This window comes from Rhinolophus hipposideros (genome assembly GCF_964194185.1).
Source record: "Rhinolophus hipposideros genome assembly, chromosome: 3".
Classification (NCBI taxonomy): domain Eukaryota; kingdom Metazoa; phylum Chordata; class Mammalia; order Chiroptera; family Rhinolophidae; genus Rhinolophus; species Rhinolophus hipposideros.
In genome coordinates, this window is record NC_138049.1 from 70,111,047 (window position 1) to 70,138,888 (window position 27,842).

At 32.7% G+C, this 27,842-nt stretch overlaps 1 protein-coding gene across 2 annotated transcripts in view; it reads left to right on the plus strand.

Moving 5' to 3' along the window:
• Positions 1–27,842, plus strand: part of PHIP (PHIP subunit of CUL4-Ring ligase complex) — a 113,065-nt gene that overhangs the window by 18,669 nt on the left and 66,554 nt on the right. For both annotated transcript variants that reach the window (XM_081044421.1, XM_081044420.1), the window contains exons 7-13: positions 8,133–8,293; positions 23,025–23,246; positions 23,534–23,634; positions 24,872–24,942; positions 26,604–26,704; positions 26,803–26,843; positions 27,592–27,690. In XM_081044421.1, coding sequence (XP_080900547.1) covers positions 8,133–8,293; positions 23,025–23,246; positions 23,534–23,634; positions 24,872–24,942; positions 26,604–26,704; positions 26,803–26,843; positions 27,592–27,690 — 796 coding nt within the window. The remainder of the gene's footprint in view (positions 1–8,132; positions 8,294–23,024; positions 23,247–23,533; positions 23,635–24,871; positions 24,943–26,603; positions 26,705–26,802; positions 26,844–27,591; positions 27,691–27,842) is intronic.

A 27,842-nucleotide genomic window follows, 5' to 3' on the forward strand; every position in this document is an offset into this window, starting at 1 on the left:
AGAAGTCTTAGATCTCGTCTACCTTTATATTTTTCTCTTGAGAAAAGTAGTTTGAACAAAGGCAACAAGGATTCACTTAAAATTAGATCAAATCTTGACTCTGTTTTAGTGTAGATTGTGTGGTCTTAGGCAATTATTTTTTTCATTACTTAATCTATAAAATGGGATAATACCTACCAAATCTGGTTATTTGAAGGCTTAAATGAGCTAGCAAAGTGAGGCACAAAGTAGACGACAATAAATGTTACTTTGTGCTCTTCCTACAGTTATCATTTAATGAGTTATTTTGCTAATAAATCTTGAGTTCTTTTTTGAAGATAAGTTTCTTTTCCTTTCTAATTTTCACTGTTATATTTTGCCATATTTACAATGCTGTATTTGACTTACTCTAATTGATAATTTTCCTTTACTCTTCCATTCTCTCTTGCCTCCCCGCTTTTTTTCTGAACAGAAAGCTGATTACAGGATTGATTAACATTGCAGCCTCCTTCTATTTTAACTAAATTTGGGGCTTTTGTTCATTATAGTTACTATTAGGGAAATTTATTTGTCTTGTTTCTATTTTGGTCAGTTGTTAGTTATTGGTGCACGATGGTACAGAGACCAGATGGTGCTGTAGAAATAAACCAACATGTATTGAGTTATTTTCCTAGATTATCTGCAGTTCTCAAATTATGAAAACTTGGTTATTATTTCCTACTAATATCTATATTAGTAATTTAAGAAGGATTGTTGTGACAAGCTTTACAGTTGTGGCTCTACAGTGAAGTAAATGTTAAAAGTTCCTGTTTACATGATTCCTTCTCAAAAAAAATTGAACCTGAACTCTTTGATACATTAGAAACAAAACAAATAAAATTGATGGCCCTTTGTATTTTATGTCTTTCAAATCAAACCAGATGTGAATTCTTTGTAGCATATCATTCAATCTATTGTCAAATAGGCAATAGTTATTTTCTGTACGTAGTATAGTATACATTCAAATACTTTAATATACTTAGTCTTTAGGGTTTCCTTTATTATGATTAAATATACTTAAATTCCTTGTATTTTTATCCCTGGTCCTGTTTTTCTCAGCCTTTGATTTTTAAGTTAATCTCTTTAGACAATTTAGATTTTCCATATTGCTGTTTAGTTCCTTTTGGTAAATTGAGCTATACTTTATTTAATTAAAAATTAATCAGAATGAATATATACTCAATGTGGAAACTTGGAAAACAGAACGGCTCAAAAATCAGTCAATCTCACTGGTTATCTGCTATTAATACTTTGGCGTGTTTCTTTTCAATCTTTTTTTCTAATATTTTGTCTACATAGCCTGCATGGTAAGAGTTCGCTCTTTAGAATCAGACTATCTGAATTCAGACCTGGGCTTCACCTCTGGGAAAGTTACATTTTGTCCTTCAGTTTTCTTATTGGTAAGGAGTATTCCCTTATTGGGAGTAATTGTAGTGCCTACCTTAAAATATGGATGAGGGTTAAATGAGAATATATGTAAAGCGCCTTGAACAGTGCCTGGCATGTAGTAAAGCACTCAGTACATATTAGCCATTTATTTTTCAAACCTGCTACACATCATAATAGTTTCTATAGCCTTTTTTCTCCCCCCATTCTGTATTGTATTTTGACATTTACATACATTGTTAATTGCAGCAATAAGCCTTTTTCTATATTTAGATTCTTGAAGTCCTTCTAGTAAGAACCTCTTTCTAGCTCCAAGCCCTGTTGACTTTTCTTTAGCCATTTTCTCAAGGTATTTGGCTCCTGGCATGCTATATTTTCTCTTTCAGTGGATTATATAGCTATTTTTTTTATGATCTCCACAATCTCCTTTTCATTAGAACATGTTTATGGTTCTTCAAAATGAATACAATTTTATGTAATTTTACACCTTATCAAATACCTTAATTACCACACAATATATCTGTCTGATAGAAATTCTGAAATTACCAACACCATATATAGACAACTTTTTTGGACTTGGAATGAACTTGGAAGGTCATTTCTATTTAGAAATTGCCCTCTGAGTGCCTGATCATGGACATAGTATTATTTTGTTTGGAAAACTACAGTTGCCTTCCATTTCCAAGGGTTCTGTATCCATGGATTCAGTGCTGTACTGAAAATGTATAGACTTTTTGTTGTTATTTACTGAACAATACAGTGTAACAACTATTTACGTAGCATTTACATTGTATTAGGTAATAAAAGTAATCTAGAGATGATTTAAATTATATGGGAGGGTATGTATAGGCTATATGCAAGTACTATGCCATTTTATATAAGGGACTTGAGTATCCGTGGGGGTTCTGGAACCAATACCCTTGTCCTAAGAGGTAAATCAGTTTGGAATTTGTTTTCATATGGTCTTGCTGATATGTTTATCATTATATTTCTGTAGTTTCCTCGGGTTTAGTTTATAGGCTTCCAAACTCTTGTTTTATAGTTATGAGTTATTAATCTTACATTTAGAATGCCTTTATTAACACAGATCATGGAGATTAAAATGAAACCTAGGTACTGATTATCCAGAATTTACTGTCTTGTACTTTAATTTAGGAACTGTTTATGTAGTTATTGATAAATTATAACTACCATGTTTCCCCGAAAATAAGACCTAGCCGGACAGTCAGCTCTAATGCATCTTTTGGGGCAAAAGTTAATATAAAACCTGGTCTTCTTTTACTGTAATATAAGACTGCGTATGATATGATATATGATATGATATATGATTTAATACCAGGTCTTATATTAATTTTTTGCTCCAAAAGACTCATTAGAGCTGATTGTCTGGCTAGGTCTTATTTTCGGGGGAACAGGGTAGTTCTGGGATCCTTCATTTCTGATTGTTACACTGGAGTAGACATTGTATAGACTATTGTTCTTAACAGTTAAAAACATTAACAAAAAAACCTCTACATTTTTGTTAATTCATAGTAATTTAAATTTTTCCCAATTCGTCTTTTTTTAAACAATGGTTAATTTTGGTCTTGGAAAATTGACTGCAGTTGTACCATGTGTCCTTGTCCATTTTACAAAGTAGTTAGCAGAAGGAGAAAAAAATTCTAAACATTTTTGAGTGAGATAATGGTATTTCTGTTTCAGTTCTTTTTTATTTGCAGAGATTTTATTATGTATTTTTCTGCTATCTTAAAAAAAGTAGTTACGTGGTTTTTTGCAGATGCTCTTTTCTGGCAGCTGCTTATTTTTCCTCCATGAAACTTGATTCAAATGGTACAGGTTTGGATAGTGAGAAAAACTAAGGTAATTATGTTAATCTTTTTTTTTAAAGTCATCTGCATTGAAAACTTGGTCCCAGAAATAGGAAGAAAGCATCCTATTCCTGGATAGAAAGATGTCAGTTGTTTATAAGTGAATGAAATTAAAGTTATATTTCCAACAAATTTATTTTTAAAAAAACTTTTAGTGATCGTCAAGTTATATAATGAATTATCAAGACTAAGACATGTTAAAATGGATACATAATGAAGGCTAATAGCCAGATAAATACTACATCTTTAATTACAAAATTAAAATTTTAAAACTGGCATGTAAATAGACATGCTTTCAGTGACTTGGCACAGAAATAATATGTAAGATAATTTATTCACAATGTAATAAAATAGAAAAGTAAATGAAAAGTCTGGGACAAATGGTTGATTATTTGGGAGAGGAAAAAATCTTTAGAGACTCACTTCATATTATATACTAAAACTCCAGATATACTAAGGAATTAAGAGAAAAATTGAAACCACAAAAATGTAAAAGAAAATATAAGTGGATATTTATACTCTTGGCTGGTAGGAGGACTCTTTATGTTAAAGAAGTAAAGAAATTATAAAAGAAAGGGAAAATATTGATAGAATTGGCTATGTAAAATTTGTGAAATCTTGAGATGTCAAAAAAACCCAGCATAATATGAAACCAAAGTATATTGTGGAAAATGTTTCTAGAAATAGGATTGGAGAAATTGAAGTTCACAGAGAGGTTAACTTTCTTGCAGTCAACCACAGTGTCAAATTTGAACACAAGGGTGTTGAACTTAAAGCCTAGCTCTTACTAAGGAATAGAGCGTAACTGTTAACATGCTGATTATGCGGGAAATCTTTGCAAAATTTTAAAAGTGATTGCTTTAGGTGCTAGAATTATGGATTTTTCTTCTGTGTGTGCTTAATTTTCAACATTGAATATGCATTAGTATTATGATTAGAGAAATCAATTCTTGAAAAATAACTAGGTGTGAACTAGGAAAGTGATTTGTGGGAGAATTTGACTTAATCGTCCTATTGCCTTGAGAAGTAAAAGATAAGAACCTACTACTGGCTAGATACATACACAGTTACCTCTGTCTTTAAGAAATCGTGGCCTTTATCTCAATAATTAGTTCTGTAGACTTGTGTACATAGATTTTGTTTCAGAGACTGTTCTGAATGACACTTGAAGAGACTGGTATTTGAGATGGATAACAGTGATTTCTGGAATGTTTATTTCATTTACTGGTCTATTTACTAGGAAAATTGAGTAAATATATTTACTTCTCCCTTTCCTTCCAAATTAAATCCATTTAGCGTGACAGTTGAAATGAAGAACTGTTTAGAGATACATATTTTGCACCTATAATCTATATGGTAAATTAAATCCTTCATTTTTGTTTTATTCCTAAACCTAGTTGTTTTATTCACATGTAATTTATTCGTTAAATTCACCAAATATATATTGATCATCTAAGTGCCAGATACCATTGTCAGCTCTTAGACTAATCGAAGAACAAAACAGACAAAATTTTGCCCATATGGAGCTTATTATGTTCTATTGGGGGAAGCAGGAAATAAACAGTGAACATAATAAGCAAATAAATGTATAGCATCAGGTGATAAGTGATGGAAAAAGAACAAAGAGCTACATAAAGGTGGATTAGGAGTTATGAGGGGTGGTAAGCAATGGGTTGCAATTTTCAGTTGACTGATCAGGTTAGACATCTAACCTGATGTGCTAAGACTTCTGAGAAAAGAAGTCAAAGGAGTTAGCCAGCCATGTCGGGGGGATATTCAAACCAGAGATAACAGCCAATGCAAAAACCGTAAATTAGGAGCATACCTGATGGAAGAATGTGCAAGATTAGAGTGGCTGGAGCAGACCAGATAAGGGGTAAGAAGTAGCAGGTGAGGTCAGAGAGGTAATGGGAGACCAGATTATGCAGGGCATTGGTAGACTGATATGTAATGAATTTGTTATTCTGAATGAAATGAAGAGTATTGCAGTTTTGAGCAGAGGAGTCATGTTGCAGGGCGACCAGTTAGGTTGCTTTTGAAATTCACTACAGTCTTACTAGAAGAGGTGACATTTTAACTGGTCCTTGAGGGTAAGAATTTGCCAAGTGAAGAAAATAGACATTTGCTTTGTCAGGCTTAATTTAAGAATATTTCCCATCACCATACTTATGAAAATAAATGTACTTTTAAACCAAAGCCATATATGCTACTTGATTTAAGGTTAAACTATTATAATATCATATAAAGACCTTATTCCTTTGTGACCTCTTATATCTGTTTCACCATGCTCGTTTAGAAAATTGATGTTCTAGTTTAATAAAATTTAAGGAGTTCCTATACTCCAAGAGACATTTCCTTTTTACTCAAAAATCCAATTAGTCTATTAACAATTTCTTTAGAAAGTGAATAATTGCCATTTGCCTTTCTGCCATAAAACTATAAATTAAATTGAATCATCTTAGTATCTTATTATTAACTACGATTCATTTATATACTTTTTAATTTAAAAGGTTCTACACTCAGTTGTAGGAAATATGAATAAGACAGATTTTTTATCCTTAAACTACTTAAGATCTGATAAGGAAGATAGACATTATGCACACAGTGTAGTAAAAGAAAACGTGAGTTCACTAAATGGGAGTCCTAGACCATCCTCTTCTTTACCTTTGTAAAAATTCTCTACCTTTTGAATCTGGTCAGACCTTCAAATTCTGCCTCCTCAGTTGAACTTGTACTGTTGAACCATACTTATATTTTCTTTTCTAACGCCCTGTATCCAGTTTGAATTACCAACTCATAACCTGGAAACTACATACTGCTCTCTCAGTAGGTCGTGTATTATAGGAATGTTGTACAGGTTTATAATTTGATTGAGAAGGTCTCTGCTAGGTACCTCCTCCCTTAGGAAACAGTCAGAGTGTAGATATTCAGTAGTTAATCGGTAACGAAGCGTAACAAAGGATAGTGTGGAAAATCGTTTTTGTTAAATGTTTCTGGAAAGTTTTACTTGAAAAGTTAACTGTACAGTAACTTTTTGAAAGAGATAGTCTCTTTTGCAGTTGACTCCCAAAATGAAAATAAAGATTTAATTCCAGTTTAGGTAAAGATTTGGTGAAAACTGTTTAAGAGAGCAGTATCATTTTCTCTCTTTACTTAAGGGAAGTATTTTTTGCTTAGAAAATTCTTCATGTATTCTGATTTTCAAATGGTCTTCATAACAAATTCATTTTAAAAAATTCTGACATATTCAAGTTCTTGATCATCATTAAAATAGTTTCGATGTTGTAATTATCTCTAACAATCATTTTTTATACCTGAACAATGTTAAATATTTTAACAAAATTTGACATTTTGAGAATTTTGTAAGTTTTCTATGGTGGGAATTAAACTACGTCTGGTAACACTGTCAGAGTTTATGTTATATGTCATCACTTTCCTGCAGAACAGACAGGTAAGCCTGAGACATCATTGATCCTTAGTGTTTAAGATCATTTGTATCAGGACAATTGATGTCTGTGGTTTTGTGTGACTCTTGCTCTAAATCAGTTTGGAGCCAAAACACTAGAGGAGTAGTATGTCTTTTACCAGGCCATTTCTGTGCATAAAGAAAAATGTATCAGGGCTTATTAGAAACTTACTGAATCACTGTTAGGTTATAGTATTAATGTAACCAGCTTAAACCTAAGTATGTTGATTCACAGTTGTTACAGTTTATCTTAGATATTCTTAGATGTTGAAATATTGTTGCAGAAAACTAACAGCAAGAGAGATACTCTATTAGACTATAAAATGATGTAGTAAAAGAACACATAAGCATAATGTAATTATTCCTTGAAATACTGCTTTAGAATCTGCAAAACATTTTTCACCAGTACTCAAATGTTTTTCAAATACGCAAACATTTATTGTATGTTATGATACAGCTGAAATATTTGTATTTTATCAACTTTAATTGCTACGCTCTAAATCTAGGTTAAATAGTATTTTTGTATATATTTTTAATTTTCTTGGGACTAAATTCAAGTGAGAAACTGTAGTGCTTGCTGTCCATCTAGTACTACATGGCAGTTACAGGCAGAAAAAAATCCTTACACCAAAAATAATCTACTGGTGAATAATGTAGATCAGTCAGCATATATTTATTGAGCACCTACTTTTTCCATCATTAACAGTATAGAAAATAAGTACAGTCATAATTTAGATGGAAGAGAATATTTTGGGCTGGCTTTGGGGTAGAAGATAAATTTCAGTCATATCTTGAAAGATGGTTAAAAGGGGTGAGCTGAAAAAAAGAGCAAATAGATTCTGGAGGAAGGTATCATTATACAGTTATTTGGCAAGATCCCCAGTTTAATTATTTTTCAAAATAATGCGATGAGTTCTCTGTCATTTTTTTGTAAAGTTTTTTAAAACATCATTTAGCATGTCAAATTTAGAGTGTTCAGGAGTTGTTGGTTGATGAAAAGTAAAAATTACTGGATCCAGTTTTAACTGCTTTTGTAAGAAAGCCTATCTCATTTTAAAGAAATAATACCACATAAAATGATTTTGGTTTTTAAAGAGCCCTGGCCAGAAAATACAGAAGTCTGAATTTTAATCCTGGCTTCGTGCTTTATTTTGTGACTTTAGACAGGTCATTTAATTGAATTTGTAAAATGAGGATAAAAGTACCTAACTTAATTTAGTTCAGGTGAAATAATGTGGTTTTATTGGCTGTTTTGGAGACATTTAACTGGCATCTTAGAAAGCATCTTTATTTTTACCAACACGTGAGAAATTAGAATATGTGAATTCTTAAGAAATGATAATTAAGAAAATTAATCTGAATTATATTTATTTTTCCCCTTTGTTCTTTGGTAGCGGATACTTTGTTTTCAAGGAGGCTGAACGGGAAATACAGGCTTGAGCGACTTGTTCCAACTGCAGTATATCAGCACATGAAAATGCATAAACGAATTCTTGGACACTTGTCATCAGTGTACTGTGTAACTTTTGATCGAACTGGCAGACGGATATTTACTGTAAGTAATTTTTAAAATGTCTTAATTCGTGTGAGGAATTGAAGTAACATTGCTTACAGTTGAACTTCAGATAAAACCGTTTTCTTTTAATGAATAACTGGAAATTTAGATAATTTAGCTTTTAACAGAATTTAGCTTTTTAACAGAAGCTTTTACTTAAGGCTGGACTTTATCCAAATTTGGAAAATTCCTGAAAGACATATTATAGCACAGTCACAGCTATATTATAGTCCTGCATCATGGAGAATCCAGCCTTATATCAAATATGCAGTTTGACATTTTGTAAACTGGCAAACCGTAATTTTAGTTTTAAACCAAACATTTCCAAAGTGTGTTAATAAGCAAATTAGAACAGATTATTAAATGTACCTTATTATATTATCTGTAGACAACCACTTTCTAGTCTATGGGAAAATTTCCTTCAAATAGTGATAGAAAAAATAAGGCATGTTATGCTTTGCTTATTACCTTTTTTCCTTAACACCTCATTCTTTATCTGATGTATTCAAAGAGGCTCTTGGAGATTATTTGTTATTGCTTCTTTTAACTTGTTGAATGGAGAAAAGCACAGCTTTTCAGCTTTAAGTAAGAAAATTACTGTTGGAAATATTTCAAGTTTATTTTTAGGTGCCTTAACCTAACTATTATATCCACTAAGGGTAATACTTATACACTAATATGGTTGTACTTATAATTAAACACCATCCTGTGGGCTGAAGGTAGTGCACTCATTCACAAAGCCCTTACTTTCCTTTGAAATAAAAAAAATGGGAAATGGAAGTTAAAATGGAAATTCTTATCTCTGTCTTTGAAGAGAGCAGTTGCAAATTTTACATAGTTTAGATAATTATAGATTTCTCTTTTAAGTAAACATGCTTGTAAACTGAGATTTATTTATATCTACTTTTTCTCTACTTATACACCCAGTCATCTGTAAAACAGTTAAACAGCAGGATGTAGGAAAAGATTTTTATACATATCTTTTTCCTGGCTCTAACCCACTTCATTTGCAGATCATTTCCTACCTTATATTCTTTCCCCTTTCACCTTCTCTTTTATCTCCATTGTTCTTCATGAAGCAAGATAAAAGTGAAATATTTTAAATTTCTGACAGAGTGGAGAACAGGTATCTGTATATTTGCTAAAATGTTTAATATACCTACAACTGTAATTTGCTCTCAATAATGAAAAATTACATTTAGCCTTTTTAGGTTCAATATACTAACAGCTAAATTCAACTGTCAATACAAAGTAAATTAGGCAATTTTAATGTTTAAAAGAATTTTCAAAAATAGTAATAAACTGAAGTAATGAGGAAGAAGCATTACATTGTGTTTGTACTTCATTTTGGTAAGTCTACAATATGCCATTGCATTGAGATTATAAAAAGTGTATTAACTTTTTACTTAAGTTTTTTTTGTTTGTGAAGTACCTTGTGGGAATTCTTTCATTAAAAACAATGAGGATGGTAAGCATTTGGTTGTTGTGCTTTATGAAGCATTGCATGTGTTTTGATTTGAATTAGGTACGTAATCTAGAGTTTTTTGAGGGGAAATGCAGTGAAATAGTATGCTTTTGCTATCTCGTAAATTTTGTTAGAGTGGTAGGTACAGAGTTGAAAGATGGAAAGAGCCCCACTCTAAACGAGCAGTTGTTAGCAAACTACTACCCTGGGTCAAATCTAGCTTGCCACCTGTTTTAGTAAATAAAATTTTATTCAAACACAGCCATGCTCAGTTGTTAATGTATTGTTTATGGTTGCTTTTATACTGCAACAACAGAGTTGAATAGTTATGACTGCAAAGCCTAAAATAATTATTTGGCCCTACACAGAAAAAATTTGCAGCCCCTGTTGCTATTCCTACTTTTAAGAGCATATGATTTCAGGAACAGGAATGATATGTGAAGAGGAAGCTGTTTTCAGATTATTTTTCTTTAGTAGAAGATGCATAAAGAGAAAAAAGTTATCACTGTATTATTTTATATGGTCTCACCAAGAATCTGAAAATGTTGATGTTTTTACATAGGTGATAGTTTATTAATTATGCCAAAGTCACTCTCATATGTAATTTTTTATTGGTAATTTGCAGTTAGATTCCAACTTATTTCCTTGTGATAAAAATGGCAAATAATATGAGAGCACTATTATTTAAAATTTTCTTTTATTTTTATGATTATCATCTCAAGTGGTTGGTAGGGTACACATGTGTTCACTGTTTATACCATATAAAGTGGGATGGCTGTTGGGTGTTCCCTTGTTCCATTGGGAACACACTAGCCACTGACTAATGATTTGAAAAATTAGCCTTGAAGTTAAGGTTTTAGGATAGTAGATCATGAATGACCATTGACAGATTCCTGTGAGAGAGTATAGTTAGTATTTATTGGAATAACAATTCAGTAATAGATCACCTGGTATTTCCTATTTATGTATTTGGTATCTTAAGATCTTGCACGTTTATTACTAAGGTTCTTTTGTAGATATATTTGAAAACTTTTTCCAATGGACTAATTCTCTTGAGTCCTTTCTGAGTAGGAACAGCTAGAGGCAGTATAGATAGCACAGTGGTTAAGAGCATCAGCGTGGCATTAGGGGCTCTTAGTTCAACTCACACTTCCTTGTAGTACAGTTTGGACAGCTGACCTCACCCCTTTAATCTTGTTTCTCATCTCTTAAAAAAAGAGGGGGAATAGACAATAGTACCAACTCCATCGGAATTTTGTGGAATTACATGAAATAATGCATAAAATTAGTATAGAACGAGATATATAGTAAGCAGTCATTAAGTTTTACCTGCTGCTATTAATTTTATAGTTTTAAATAAATCTTATCCATTTTATTTTCTTATCCAATTAAGATCTTATTTATAAATGGTATACAAGATTTAAACTGAAATCATTATAATTGATAAATTCTGTATTAGGATAATTTGCCAGTATTTTGTACTAGAAATGTTTTAATAATAGATGTTTCCTAGTAAAATAGTGAGAAGAATCCAGGGAGGAAGATAGCATAATTACCAAGTCATTAGACTTGCTCTTCAGTTCTTTCTTAGGTTTTAAACTTTTGTGCATGATTTCAGAATCATTGCCTCAAATAATATTTACCAAAGAAAAGCAAAGTTAGTTATCTCTCAGGAAGAAGCCATTCGCTCAAAATACCAAAGTATGTTGAGGACCATATAAAAAGATATTTCCCCCCATTTCAGAAACAAAATGTATCTCTCTTTTCAAATTAAGGCAAAGGAGCATAAAATATTTTCATAAATGTAGTAAGTTATAATAAAGACTATGAGGTTATGTGCATTCCTTTAACAAACTTCAGTCTTCTGGAGCCACTGTTCTAAACACTTAGGATATAGAAATTAAAGACATAATATTTGTCCCTGGAAATTTCATAAATGGTCAACAAATAATATTGATACAATGTCTTAAGATAGATTTTGCATAAGAAACTGAGATGTAGGAGAGAGGGACCTAATCCAGTGTGTAGTAGGTAATGGTAAGAGAAACTTTCTAGAGACGTGGCCGCTGAAATGAGCTAGATATTACAGACTTAGGGAAAGACATTTATAAACTGTGAGAGAATGTAATATGCAATTCTGTATTATTGATATGGCAAAGAATAAATATTAATTTATCATTAAGCATGAGCTAGAAATGGTGGGGGACAAGATTTTTTTTTTGACATATTAAGGAGTGTTTTTTTTCCCTGAAGGCAATGGAGAGAAAATGACAAATTTAGATAGAAGAGAGAGTAGAATTTCTCTTTTTAATGATCCCTTTGGCATTATTAAATAGGATGGATTGAAACTAAGTCTATATACGGAGGAATTCGTTCCTGGCAGTGATCCATGAAAGAAATCATCAGGGCTTGAATAGAGCAACAGTGGAAGTAGGGATGGAAAGATTAAAAGTTGAATCTCTGGGATTTAAGAAATTCATTTGAATATAGGGAGGAATTAAGAGGGAACAGTGTCGGATGACATGTTTTTAACTTGTGTGGCTGGTTAGAAAGTTCTGTCACTTACTATGGGTAGGGATTTAAGTGAAGAAGTTTGTGAGGATAGGACGTGTTGGAATTTGAGATACTCATGAGGATAGCCAAATAGAAATGTTCAACAGGCAGTGGGAGTTCAGCAGTGAGATATAGGCTAGAAGATTCAGCTTGGGAATCAGTGAATATGGAAATTAACTATGTGTGTAATGAAGGAAGCCTGAAATTTCAGCTTTAAAAGCAGGCCAAAGACAAGGAGAGCTGCCTAAGAGGCCAGAGAAAAATTAAAAAAAAAGAAGTAGTGTCTTACAAGCCCAATGATTAGTATTTCATGAAAGATGGAAGCCTAAAGTAAAATTACAACTGAAAGACATCTTTTGGATTTGGCAAGACTAATAATGACCTTGACAAAAAAAAAAAAAAAAAATTAGGGATAGGAGTGAGATTACAATGCATTCAGGAGGGACTAGGAATTGAAAAATGGAAGAGACTTAATCTATACTTCCAAAAAGCTTTGACAGTTAAAAAAAAAGATAGTCTGTTTTCTGAATATGGAACACTACCGTTGAACTTCATATTTCCATTATATTTTCCTACTATGTTGCAATAAATTTGTTTAGATGTCTGTCTCTATTAAGTTGTGAGCTTCTTAATAGTAAAGATTTTTTCTTAAATCTTTTTGGGACTGCATTGTCTTACAGAGTATCTGGTGCATACCGTAGGCATACAGCAAATGATGAACAAATCAACTAGTCAGAGGGGAAAAAAATGTCCTTTTTGCAAGAAACTTAGACTCTATTGGGGAGATACATACAAATGTCTGTAGGACAAAATCCCTTCTGTGCTTCATTTACAGTGGTTATTTTCTGTACTCCAAACTTGCAAAGCCCATTTATGACTTAGAGACTTTGTACTAGCTATTCCTTTTGCCTGGAATTATCTTTCCCCAAAATATTCCTGTGGCTGATTACAGCAGTTCTCTGTTCAAATACCACTTTCTTAGAGTCTCTTCCCTGACTACCTTCCCTCCCCATGCTCCACTGTTGTCTATTTCAATACTGAATTTTTCTTAAAATATGTTTCACTCTCTGGACTTATTTTTAAAATTTGTTTTTTGTATTTTTATTGTATTTACTAAGCTCTGTGAAGACAGAGACTTTGACTATCTTACCATGTTTCCCTGAAAATAAGACCTAGCTGGACCATCAGCTCTAATGCGTCTTTTGGAGCAAAAATTAATACAAGACCCGGTCTTATATTAATTTTTGCTCCAAAAGACGCATTAGAGCTGATGGTCCAGCTAGGCCTTATTTTCAGGGAAACACGGTATTAATGTTGACTAAACTAGGAATCCATGAGCCTATACTACTTTAAATAAGTAAATGAATAAGTGAGAGAGATGGGAAAACTCTTCTTTACAGTAGAATGCCAATAATTTATAAAGAATAATGGTGGTTGATTCATTTGTATGTCATCAGTGAAGGCTAAGATTGGTAGAGGATCTTGGTGTGAAGGTCTTGGCATAACTGTGCAGTGTGTTCCATAAGGTAATCAAACAAGAAAATATTTTCAACTTTATAGGGGAGAAACCTTGGAAACACTAACATGACAAAGTTAACTTCATTACCAGTGGGATGGGTTGGCAATGTGTCCTCTAAAGTGGTGCACTGAGAAAAACACAGCATCTTGTCTGTGGGATTCCAAGTCAGTATGACCTGAGTCTGGTCATGAAGAAACATTTTAGATAGACTGAGGTTCAGGGTCATCCTATTTCTGAGGACATGAAACAGAAAGCCTAAGGAAGTAATCCAGATTGAAGAAGACTGAAGAGACAATATAACTAAAATGTCACCTGGGATCCTGGACCAAATAGGAAAAGACATTGTTGGGATAATTGACAATTTGAATGGATCCTGAGGATTGAATGACAGTTTTATAAATATTGATTTCGCAATCTACGTAGATGTGTGTCCTCATTTTAGAGAAATACACCCTGCAATATTTAGAAGTGATGAGGCATCAAGTCTGCGGACTGTTGTTAAATGGTACAGCAAAAGACTAGTGCTAGAGTGTGTGTGTGTGTGTGTGTGTGTATGTGTGTGTGTGAGAGAGAGAGAGAGAGAGAGAGAGAGAAGAAAGGTGATGATGGAGCAAATATAGTGAATTGTTAACAGTTTATGAATCTGGGTGATGGAGATTTGGAAGACATTGGTATTATTCTTGAAAACTCTTAAGTTTGAAATTTAAAATTATTTTTTTAAAGTGCATGAGAGGTAGTGTAGGAATGATGGTGAATATTCAGTAAGTTTGTCAGTAATGGAAAGGAGAGCTAGAGTATGGTAATTCATAAGAAGATAAATTTGTGAAAAATTGTGTGAGTGAAGGGGAAGGAATTAGGAGAACATGACTTTAAAGATATGAGGAGATAGTTCATAGGCACTGGTCTTTAAGGAGGACCAGTGCATATGCACTGATAGATATGCACCGATAGATATCATCTTCTATGAATAGATAGATCAATAGAAAGATGAAGATGGGATGTATAAAGAGCAATTTGTTTTGACTATATTTAGTTAATTGGATTCACAATGAACAGATCCTACTTGTCCATGCGAAATATTTTATCTGCTAAGAGTCTTGGTTAGGAAATGAAATTAGGTTTCAGAGGTGAGTGATAAAGCCTGGTAACAGGAAAAGGGTGATGAAGAGAGACCAGTTAGGGATAAAAATGATTGCTAATTAGCCTTACCCCCCTAATAAATAGTGGATTCATGAATTTGCAATGTTGGCGGATTTAGTATGCTTATCTTTTCTGTAATGGTCCTTGGCATCCTGGGAGCAGAATCGGAGCAACTGATGATTAGACTGATACAAGGTTAGTCATTGGTGGTTTAAGTGGACCGGGAGTGAGAAAATTGGGCATGTGTTGAAATGATTGACAATGAAGTTTAGGGTAATTTGTAAGGGAAATGAAACAGATCTGATAGATTGGTAAGAAAGAAAATCAATGGTCTTTTCTTGAAAAATGTATTGAACTAAATTTAGATTGTAAGCAATTTTTATCTGTCTGAAGGGCAGGGTACTTTTTAGCTTGAATAAGAAAATGACCTTGTAGCATACATAATAGTATACGTGACATTTTTGGCATTTAATTCTGTTTGTTCTAATGACACCAAGAGATGAAATGTGACTTATAAAGCTATGTGGTAATAGCAAGAAAAGTTGGAGTTTGCTTTGTTGCTTCTGCCAAGGAACACCAAATTCTCCAAGATACAAGTTAAAAAATTACATAATTTCGTTTATTTTCATGTCAAGGTAATAATCTTTGGTTGGTCTTCACAATTGATGCTTCTCTTAGTAGGGAAAGGTTTCCAGATCTTTGTAATTTTTTTTTTTTAATATGCAAGCAGGGTTTATTAGTGATACGTTCTCAGGGAACAGAACAGGCTTAGCTGAGGAGCGGGGAGAGAGAGAGAGAAGCCTAGGCTCCTGGTATTAGTGATAACGTTCTTGGGGAAGACAACGGGCTTAGCCGAGGTGGGAGAGAGAGGCATAGTGAGAGAGACAGAGAGAGAGAATGAGACAGACAGGGAGTGAGACAGAAAGAGCAAGACAGAGAGAGAGAGCGGGTAAGAGGGTGAGAGAGATCTTTATAATTTTAAAGGTAATCTGAGCAGAAGTAACCTGCTGTAATGTTTCCAAATGTATGTAGTTTTCTACTTGCAGAAGTCAACCATTCTTTGTCATTTACTGTTCCGTCCTGTAAAGTACTTTCTCTAGCTTTTAGTTTAAATAAATAAATGCATAAGTAAATAGTTCAATTAAACCCTTTAAAACTCGCCTTTCAGAAACTATTAAATTTGGGGGATATAGATAGACTTTAGGTTCTGCTTTAGTTTTCACATAGAATTTAAGTGATTCAAAGCCCCTGTGTCTGAAGTTGTTTCATAATGTTTTCATATAAGCAGGTAGGACATTTTTTTTTAGAGATTGAGGAGAATTTTGATACCCAAGTACATGATAAAGTAGAAAATGTCACAGAAACTTGTGGAGCTTTTCTTTACCAGAATACCAAAGCCAGATGTGTACCAGATGTTGCCTAAGCATTATCCATGGAGAATGTCAATATTTGTTTTTATTTATCTGATTTTTACCTCAAACTTTATTTTGAAAATAAACTTTGCAGTTTCCGAAAGAGATTCACAAAATAGCAACTTTTTTTGGATAGACAAAAAGAAAGGAACTGCCAAATGTTACATCCTGTTGCATGCTGGAAGGAAAGGTCATTGGTGTCACTATCTCCATAGTCTACTTAAAAGTATTAAAAGAAATAACAGTGATTCCGAAGTATCTGATTCAATTTACTTTCTCTATCCTAGGCTAAGAAGCATTGATTGTCTTAGAGGCACAGGGTTTTATCATTGTATGCATGGCTTCTTTAGGTGTGGTGGTGGACTAAGCAAATTTATAGGTACTTCAAACTAAATTCTTATGTTTAGGCAAATCTAATGTTTGTTTAAGTCCTATCCCCAGGCCTTTTCACAATATCTACATTGTTGTTTTTTCAGGATACAGATAAGGTACTTTTTTCAGCTTCCTTGACTTTGTTGTTACATTGACAAAATGTCTTGATGTTTTTTAAAAAAAAGGCACTGTTAATTTGGTGTCACATTTTGTTTGGGGATTTAAGTAAACTAAAGCTACATTCTTTTTGTTGTAATTTTTTTTTCAGTTTATGCTAGTTTTAATAACATACTAATGAGTACTCTTTCACAGTAATGATGAGAGTTTTACATTTCTGAAAAATGAAACTAGTGATCCACAGCTGTCTTATGTTTCCTTGGCATTAAACACTGGCTTAATATTTTAATTTGATTTAAAAATAAATTCCAAAAAAAGTATTTTCAACTTTGCACCTAGCTAGCTCATGGTTTTCTTAAAAGTTATTGTGGCTAAAATAGTATGGTGACCATTGCTTGTCTACTTAAAATTCTTTAGTAGCTACCTCACCAGGTCATTCAAACTACTTAACAGACATTTACAACTGTTACCTTCCTCAGATGAAACCTCTTCCGCTTAATTTCTTGGTATTTCCACTTGTATTTTCTGCTCCCAACTTTTCTCACTATGCCAATCCTCAGTCCTAGCAGCAACATGTAGATATTATTCAAAACAGAATTGACAACACAGAAATTAAACCCACATATACACGAGCAAATAATTTTCAGCAATGGACCCAAGAACATACGATGGAGAAAAAAAAAGTCTCTTCAATAAATGGTACTGGGAAAATTGGAAAGTCACATGCAAAAGACTGAAACTAGACTGCTATCTGTCACCATACACCAAAATTAACTCAAAATGGATCAAAGACCTAAATATAAAACTTGAAGCAATAAATTGCAAAGAAGAAAGCATAGATACTAAACTTCAAGATCTTGGGTTTAGAAGGATTTGATGAATTTGACATTAAAGGCAAAGGGAGTAAAAGCAAAAATAAATAAATGGGACTATATCAAACTAAAAAGGTTCTGCACGGCAAAAGAAACCATCGATAAAACAGTGGCAACCAGCTGAATGGGAGAAGATATTTGCAAACAATACCTCTGATAGGGAGCTAATGTGTAAAATATATAAAGAACTTAGACAACTCAACAACAAAAAAAACAATCCGATTAAAAATGGGCAGAGAACCTGAACAGACACTTCTCCCAAGAAGACATACAAACGGCCAACAGATACATGAAAAGATGTTCAACTTCACTAGCTATTAAGGAAATGCAAATCAAAAACACAATGAGATACCACTGCACACTGGTTAGAATGGCTTTTATCAAGAAGACAAGTAATAGTATTGGAGAGACTGTGGAGAAAAAGGAGCCCTTGTACACTGTGGGTGGGAATGTAATTGGTCCAGCTACTTATGGAAAACAGTATGGAAGTTCCTCAAAAAATTAAGAATGGAATTATCATATGACAGCAGTCCCTCCTCTGGGTATCCAAAAAATTTGAAAATATCCATAAAGATACATGTATCCCTATGTTCATTGCAGCATTATTCACGGTGCCCAAAACATAAAAACTGCCAAAGTGTCCTTCGATAGATATTGGATAAAGAAGGTGTGGTACATATGTACAATGGAATATTACCCAGCTATAAGAAAATATGCAATACTGCCATTTGCGACATGGATGGATCTTGAGATTATCATGCTAAGCAAAATAAGTCAGAGAAAGTCGAGAACCATATGATTTCACTCAAGTGGGGTATAAAACTGAAGCAACAAATGAACAAGACAAACAAAAACTCATAGACACAGACAGTAGTGTTTACCAAAGGGCAAGTAGGGGAGAGGAGAGATACAAGAGGGTAAAGGAGATCACATATATGGTGATGGAAGGAGAACTGACTCTGGGGGGTGAACACACAATATATAGATGTATGTTATATATATATTAATATATATAATATATACAATATATATTGCTATATAGATATAACAATATATAGACGATGTATTATAGAATTGTACACTTGAAACCTATATAATTTTACTAACCAATGTCACCCCGATAAATTTAATTTAAAAAAATGACTGCTTTGTTTTCCCCTAAGTGTTGGAGCTTTGCTGAAAAAATTTGACAGCTGAGGTTTTTCTAAAATCATGTTATCCTATTTTAGCAGGACTTTCACTGTTGCTCACAGATATTTTTCCCTTTTTTCTTACTGCTCTTCACTGTATTTCTAAACTTTCTTTACTTGTTTTGGTTCCTTTTGTTTTTTGATTCCCCCTTTTTAGGGAATAATCCTCAGATATTTGTTTTACATACTAAGGTTAAAGTCATCTAATTTCTTAACTGTTTACTTTAAAATTGCTATATCTACCATTCCTATCTTGCCTTCATACATCTTAGAAGCCTATGTATCTCTTCTGTCCGAGGCCAACCCCTGTGCTTTTGTGTTTGATCTCATTCCTTTCACCATTAACATAGCATTGTTTTTATTTTAATGCTCGCAACTCTTTTTAACATTTTGTTTGAAAGACTATACTGTCCTACTCTTTGGTTTATCATTGACCTCAGTAACATTTGAAGTAGGCTTGTTGGAAGAAAGTTTGTTAAATTCCGCTCTACAGTTTGGTCTTTTTAAAAAGTATTTTATGAACTTTTAATTCATCCTTGCACATTCTATTTAAACACATTTATAGTGCTTTTAAAAATGTTTTCCCAGTAAATTTAATTTTTCTTCTGCAGTCCTTTTCAGTTATTTATGTATATTTCTGATAGTCATTTTGAAATAACTTAGTTGAATTTGTCAGATCATCTTTAGTTTCACATTCCCATAAAAATAAATTAACGATCATAATTAATGTTGCATGAAATAGAAATTGCTTAAGGATTCTTTAGAGTTCTGTATGAAATTCTGCCGGTTCTGGGGAGCAGGGGTAAGGGTGGAGACAGCACACTATTGGTGATGGGAGAGAATAGTAAAGAGAGATTTCCCTGAAAGGGTAATCAAAGATTTCTCTCCTTAAATTTAATGGAAGGAAAAAAGCTTAATTGGGATAATGCACACTTGGGGAACATGTCCATAGTGTTTTTGGTTTATTTTGGTTTTATTAATTTTTTGTCTAAATAGAGCAAAATTATTAATACTAAATTGATAAGATTACTAAATAATAAATTCAGTAAGAATATAGTGGCACTTTTTGTTAGATTTTAATTTGTGAAAAATCTGGAGGTTGATTTTTAGATCACAGGTTGCCACTGTTTCAGTGAAGCTGGCATTTGGGTCAAAAAACTGGGTTTATTTTTTCCTGTTTTTTAACATGAAAAATATGTGAAACACCTTTTATAGTAGAATGTAGAGCAAAGTCTTATTCAGATATATACTCATAAGAACAAAATGAATTATATCAGTACTGTGAAGCATAATGAGATGTTATGATTTTATTTTTTTCATGTATTTCATTTATTTTTTGTTGTGAATGTAGGTCAGAGCCAAATATTGCCTTAATTTTTAGAAGATAAATTAGTGAATTGAATAAATTGACTTAATTTGTGGAATGTAGAGAAATTGGGAGTTGAACGAATGCTTTAAAGCCATTTTTTAAATTCAGCTAATACCCCATATACTTCGCACATGTGCCAGGTAGACGAGCTTTCTGGAAGTAATAGTATACAGCTCCTTCTTCAATTCCCACAGATAGCCTTGATATAATCGTCATCCCTTTAATTTCCTAAATAGTTATTACATCCATCTCTTCTGTAATAATCTTCATTTTATTACTCATTCTCTCCTGCCTGTGCTATTTTAACAACTTTCAACTGATCTACTTTCTAGCTTAATTCACACTGATGCCAGTATGATCTTTGGAAAACGTAAATCTGATCCTGATACTCACCTGCTTGATAACCTTAAGGGACCCCATTTTATATCATATTCTTTAGTACACCGTAAAATAGTCCTTCAGTTTTTCCCTGACTTCATCCTCATGCCTTCACTTCACACTCTAAGTTAGCTTACAGACTACTTGTAGTACGCAACATTCACATTTTCATGTCTTTGATCATACTTTTCTCTGTAGTCACCATATGGAATGTTTATTCTCTTCAGATAGTAATATTATTGAAAAAATAAGAATTTCACCAACAAAAGCAGTGTGGTACTCCATATATAGCTTTTACCAGGTGACAGGCACTCTACTTTCATTTACTCAATTTAGTTTTTGCAATAACCCTATGAGGTAGGTACAAATAAGAAAAGTGAGGCACAGGAAGCATAAGTTACTAGCCGAAGGTTAAGCATCTAGAAAGTAGTCATGCCAGGTCCTGAACCCAGACATTTTACCCTAGAGTCTGTGCTCTTAAGCTACTACACTACATTGCCTCTTCATGCATAACACTGTATCACTGCTTCTGGATTCCTTTCCGGATCTTACTTCTCCACCTCTCAGGAAAAACAAGCTGCTCCTTGGCTTGGAGCTCATCTGTATGCTAGCACTTAGGACTTGTTATGGCATTTACACTCTTCTGCTTTGCTTCATGAGAACGGGAATATTGTGTCTTTATATCGCATCCTTGTATTTCCAGTATTTGGCACATATTTTAATTGCAGGGCAAATGGATAAATAAAGGCATGAAGCACCAAATTTTAAAGGTATGGAGGGAACCTTACAGATCATCCAATTTAAACTCATTTTATCGATGCAGTGCTTGAGATTAAGTGAGTGTGATGGTAATACCAGATTTCAATGTGGATAATTTACCAAAGTTAAGTTTTACTTGTCTTTAGTAGTTGGTAACCCATTTAATTTGCTTCAAAACTCAGTCAGAAGAACTGGTTTTATAGTTAATTGAGAATTTTGTAGGTAGTGTTGGCAGAGTCTCGTTTTGGGTACAGCATTTAACATGTTCTGTTAATACTGTGTGATCAATTGTGTGTCATATCTATTGTCAGTATGAAATAGACAACTTCGTCTGTGTCATTTGCTTTTGTACATCCTTTAAGTATTTTCTAATGTCAGGTATGATTTTGTTTTTTTTTAAACAGGACTTTATTGGGGAACAGTGTGTACTTCCAGGACTTTTTTCCAAGTCAAGTTGTTGTTCCTTCAGTCTTAGTTGTGGAGGGTGCCATTCAGCTTCCAGTTGTCCTTTCAGTCTTAGTTGTGGAGGGCGCAGCTCAGCTCCAGGTCCAGGTGCCGTTGCTAGTTGCAGGGGTCGCAGCCCACCATCCCTTGGGGGAGTTGAACCAGCAACCTTTTGGTTGAGAGCCCACTGGCCCATGTGGGAATCGAACTGGCAGCCTTCGGAGTTAGGAGCATGGAGCTCTAACCGCCTGAGCCACCGGGCCGGCCCCTGATTTTTTTTAAAATATTAGATTGGACATTGTAAGGAATTTTAATAAATGCAATTTTTGAATCTGGGGAACGGATATATGGGGTTAATGATAGTATTCTTTACTCTTTGTATATTTAAAACTTTTTAATGATGAATAATAGGGGTATATAGGGAGAGATTGGGAAAACCCTATAAACTTAAAGTTATAAGATGAGTAAGGAAAATTAGAGAATTGAAAAAAAAGCCTAAAAGTCTTAGTCTCTACTTTGACTATATGAAATTGAAATGTTTATTTGTAAATAACTATACTTACTGTGTTTTATAGTTTCTTGATGAGCTTACGCTGCAGTTGCAGTGAAAACAAGTAATTTATGTATTTTTATTGACGTCATCAGATAAAATTTTTTCTGATAACTGTCTTTGGGTGATTTATATGTATATTTAGCTGAAGATCAAAGATGGAAAACTCATACATACTAAGTTTTTAGCTTCCTAGGAGAAAAAGCCCCAAATGAGCTTACTTTTATTTTCAGTATTGTATATTACCTTTATTTTGCAATTACAATTTTTTTTGCTACTTCCGAAGTTCAGATTCTTTCACAGGATTCCAGGTAGAGGTTTCTATGGATGGTGGGGAGGGGATAGTAGGTAAATGTTAGTTATTGCTAACATCTTACTTCTGTTAGATGTAGGCACATGGGTATTATTTGTAAGTGAATTATTTAATAAAATAAGGAGCCTTGTGTAGAGGAAAATTCCTAACGCAAGTATTTAACACTTTTCAGTACTTAATATAATTGTTGGGAAGTGGACATAACAAATATGATTCCTTTGTATGTGTTAATATTTTGAATTAAAAATTATAGTTATTTCTATTCTTCTTATTTGAAGGGTTCTGATGACTGTCTTGTGAAAATCTGGGCAACAGATGATGGAAGATTACTAGCTACTTTAAGAGGACATGCTGCTGAGATATCAGACATGGCTGTAAACTTTGAGAATACCATGATAGCGGCTGGAAGTTGTGATAAAATGATCCGAGTCTGGTGTCTTCGAACATGTGCACCTTTGGCTGTTCTTCAGGGCCACAGTGCATCTATAACATCACTACAGGTAGTTGTTTTAATCCCTGGAAAATCCTGTTTGATTATAATTTAAAGTAAATTTTAAGAAGTCACTTTTATAATCCAATGTATAAAGCCAGCTAAAACAAAGAAATGAATATTTCTGCTTTCTTTATAAATGTGTGGACTTTAAATAACCTGGTAGTCAGTTATGACTGTCAGTTCTGGGAGTTTTCCAATTCTATTATTGTTACTATTTGTGTGGTAAAAAATGGGTTTATTATTTGGACTGTGTCACTCTTGTGAAGGTATTTTTTTTCTTTGATTATTTTTCAGTTCTCACCGTTGTGCAGTGGCTCAAAGAGATACCTATCTTCTACTGGGGCAGATGGCACTATTTGTTTTTGGTTGTGGGATGCTGGAACCCTTAAAATAAAGTCAGTTGCTCTTTATTTCATAGATGTGACATTACAAGCATAAATATGGTTAATGGTTGAAATTGCAAAAGCTACGAAGTCAACAATAGGAATGAATTTACTTTTTTCCCTTGAATAAATAACAAATTCATTTTGGCTTTTCATTGATATTGACCTCTTTCATTTTTATGTTTCTCTTTTTCCTTTTATGCTTCAAAGAATGTTTTCTTATGTTAACATGTTTGTTTCTTTTTTCACTTATCTTTGTCATAACCTTAGCTATTTCCTTCAAAATACTCCTGTCTTACTACCACTCATTTTCTATTTTTTTCCTTATGTGATCACAAAACTGAAACCACTTTATATTTGTTTGCTATGGATTGTAAAAGTTCTGCAGTGCACTCTGGTTGAGATTGAAGGCTCTAATTATTTTTGAAATGTTTCCCTAATCTGAGAAAAACTAGGTCAAAATGTATATTAAGTAGGGTTTTAAATATGATCACTGTATAGGAACATTACAAATACATTGTATATGTATTGGAGTTGGTATCATGTAAAATCTATAGTTGTTTTCTTTAATATGGTTGATTATAACATTTATTGTCAGTAGTAATATAAGACAATCTAATATAATTGTACAATTAATGAAAAGATAGTTGAATATGACCTATTTTCTAAAGATCACTGTTTTGAATGAGCTATATTATAGTTGACGTAAGAGTCAAATAATCTTAAGATTTTCTTTTTTGGAGTCTTATAAGACATATTTTATCACATTAGAAGATAAAGGGAGATATTTAATTAATGATGTCTGATATTGAAAAAGTTTAGTTATTGGTGGTATGCATATGCCACAGAGGCAGCACCTACTTTGCTAGTGTGTTCATGTTTACAGATGACTTATTTCCTAATGTATTTGTGCATTGCTATTCTACTCTATAAAAAAACTAAGAACCTATTAAATTTGATTAGGAGTAAATATAACTAATAACTACATGTCTGGTGTGACAGTGGCTTTGGGATTGTTTTATGTGTGGATTGTTGTGTAATCAGGAGCTCCTACAAAATCTGTATCTAGAGTTTCTACGAGATCTGCTGATCATGACACATAATGATTTTGAACTTGTTTTTAGAAAGAGAGCCATCTGTTGCTACTTATTTAATTCTGTCCTTCTGTGATTGTTTTTTTGAAACAGCTGATTTCTGGTGTTGCTACTCCCTTTGGGATATTTTTAATTGTTTATTTTTTGTATTATAGTCCAAGACCTGCAAAATTTACAGAGCGCCCTAGGCCTGGAGTTCAAATGATCTGTTCTTCTTTTAGTGCTGGTAAGATTTTGTTCTCCCTAATTTTCTGCTTAAAATTGGAGATTAGAAAGTTTCTAGTGGAACACATAAAATTTTGGAAAATATTTGTTGTAATATAAATCATATTCTCATGTACATGGCAGGGGATGGAAATTGATTTAGAAATATTTGAACTTTGCTAGAGTTTACTATGTATACTCACATGACTATTATTTTTTTGAAGAAGACCATAATGCTCTTAGGAAAGAATAGTTTCAAATTTTACTCTGTTGAAGAATAAATCTTTGAGTAGTTATCTCGCTGGAAGAAATGTATTTTAAATTTGCTTTATATTTTCATGGATTTTTGGAGGTATCCCATATTGCTAAGTAAAATAAATTTGATATTTGTACAACTTTATTAACTACTTTTCTCCAAAACTGTTCTGATTTGCTCTTTAAAAGGTAGCTGTATAACAGTGCTGATATTCCAATTAAGTTTTGAGTTTATGCAGCAGCGTTTTGAATGAATATCAGTCTTTTTAAGCAAATTATGATCTAGAAATTTGAATTAATGAGAAAATAAAATGAAACATAAATAGATTTAATACTTAGTGTTCCTAATACCAGTTGTTTCCAGTTTTACTTAATCTTTTCATTTCATAATTTGGATAGCAGTAGTACTTGAGATAGTGTGCAAACTGATGACATGAATCTATTTTTGCCATATTAATATCCAAACATCTTTAATTTTTAACTTCCAGATTTCCACTGTTGCTTCCATGAACAGTTTTCCTTCCACTGTATTTTCCTGAAAATAAGACCTAGCCGGACCATCAGCTCTAATGCGTCTTTTGGAGCAAAAGTTAATATAAGACCCGGTATAATGTATAATACCTGTCTTATATAATTAATATATTAAAATATAATACCCAGTCTAATATAATATAATAAAATACCTGGTCTTATATTTTGTTATATAAGACCAGGTATTTTATTATATTATACATTATATATAATATATATGTATATATATTATATATAATATAATACTGGGTTTTATATTAATTTTTGCTCCAAAAGACGTATTAGAGCTGATGGTCCGGCTAGGTCTCATTTTCGGGGAAACACGGTAGTAATAATACAAATGTCGGCTTTATACATGCATTCAGAGTACTTTAATACAATTATATATAGCACTGTTTTCAATACTGTGGGAGAATATTGATTCCAAAGAGAGAGTAGTTTGAATATACAAATAACTATAATTAAAGGTAGAATGTATGTGCTGTAAGACAATGTCTTAACGAGATCTCAGAAGAAAACAGGGTTATTTGATTGCAAAGTTTATAAAGACAACTTACTGAAGGTGTTGAACCCTAAAAGTTTGATAGAATTTTAACAGATGGCAAACGAGGCAGAAGAGGGACTTTCAGCAATTATATGTAATTACTTAGTGAAATCATTTGTAGTGGAATGCTTTACTTTTGTAAATATTGAAAAACTCATCCTAGTCAAAGCTATGTTAACAAACTTTATTAAATTCAGATTAGATGTCTTATATACTTAGGATAAATAGGAATAGTTTTACAGTAAAGTATTAATCATTCAGTTTATATTGTCGTAATGTTGCTTGCATTGCATTTTCTAATTTTCAGAGAATTGAAATTGTTTTACTCATAAATGTTTGCTGTTACTCTTCAGGTGGAATGTTTCTGGCCACAGGAAGCACAGATCATATTATTAGAGTTTATTTTTTTGGATCAGGTCAGCCAGAAAAAATATCAGAGTTGGAGTTTCATACTGTAAGTATTAGTAAAAAGGATTAGATGAGCACAATTTAAAATGACTGTAACAGTTTATTATATTCTGATCCTCTTTTTGTGTATCTGTTTATATATAGGACAAAGTTGACAGTATCCAGTTTTCCAACACTAGTAACAGGTAAAATAATTATTTTTATTTGTTAAATTTAATTCCAATTTAAAAGTTACGCAATAAAGACTATTTTTATACTCAGGTTTTAATTAGATTTGTATACGAATTAACCACCTAAAATAAAATTTTGACCAGTTATGCTAAAAAGTGAATATAGCCTTCACATGCATGTAAATATGTCTTTGTTTTATTTGTAATAATGTTTATTTGGCTACTTTTAATAACGGAGTTTTAGCCACATTATATATTTCCTGTACCTATCAAAGTATAGGGAAATTTTTAGTAGAGATTGGAAATGTATCACAATGTAATATTTGAAGCAGAGCTGTCAATTGATAAACTTAGATGACGTTGTTTAAATTTTTCCATGTTCTTGTTTCAAAATGAAAGAAAGGTATTTCTAAGTACCTTGAGTAAAACAAGTCAAGTTCATTAATGCTGGGAGGAAAATCAGTATTTTTCTGTTGGAAAATATCAGTTTTATTTCTGAGGTAGTAAATAATGGCCTTAAATCTCAACCTTATTGAATGGTATTTTGAGACCTAGCCATGAATATTGGAATATGTTTGTATAAAATTTTAAGAACCTATAAAGTTTCAGAAGTTCTTAAATTTGCAGGGAATACCTGATAGAGTAATCTTTATTGTATTAGAATACTGTGTAAGTAAAGATTAGTGCTGTCTTTCTTAGTATCTTTAAATACGTAATTCTGGGAAAGTACATTTCTTTGGGGGATGGGCTCCTTTTAATACAGGTTTGTAAGTGGGAGTCGTGATGGGACAGCGCGTATTTGGCAATTTAAACGAAGAGAATGGAAGAGCATTTTGTTGGATATGGCTACTCGTCCAGCAGGGTAAGCAATCAAATTTTAAATAATACATAAATGTAGGTAGACCATTTAGAGTATGTTATATTGATTCCTGTTAAAATTATTATATTAAATAGAGGTACTGTTAGCAATGAAAGGCTTTCATTGTTATGAAATGATATTTTTGCAGTATCTGA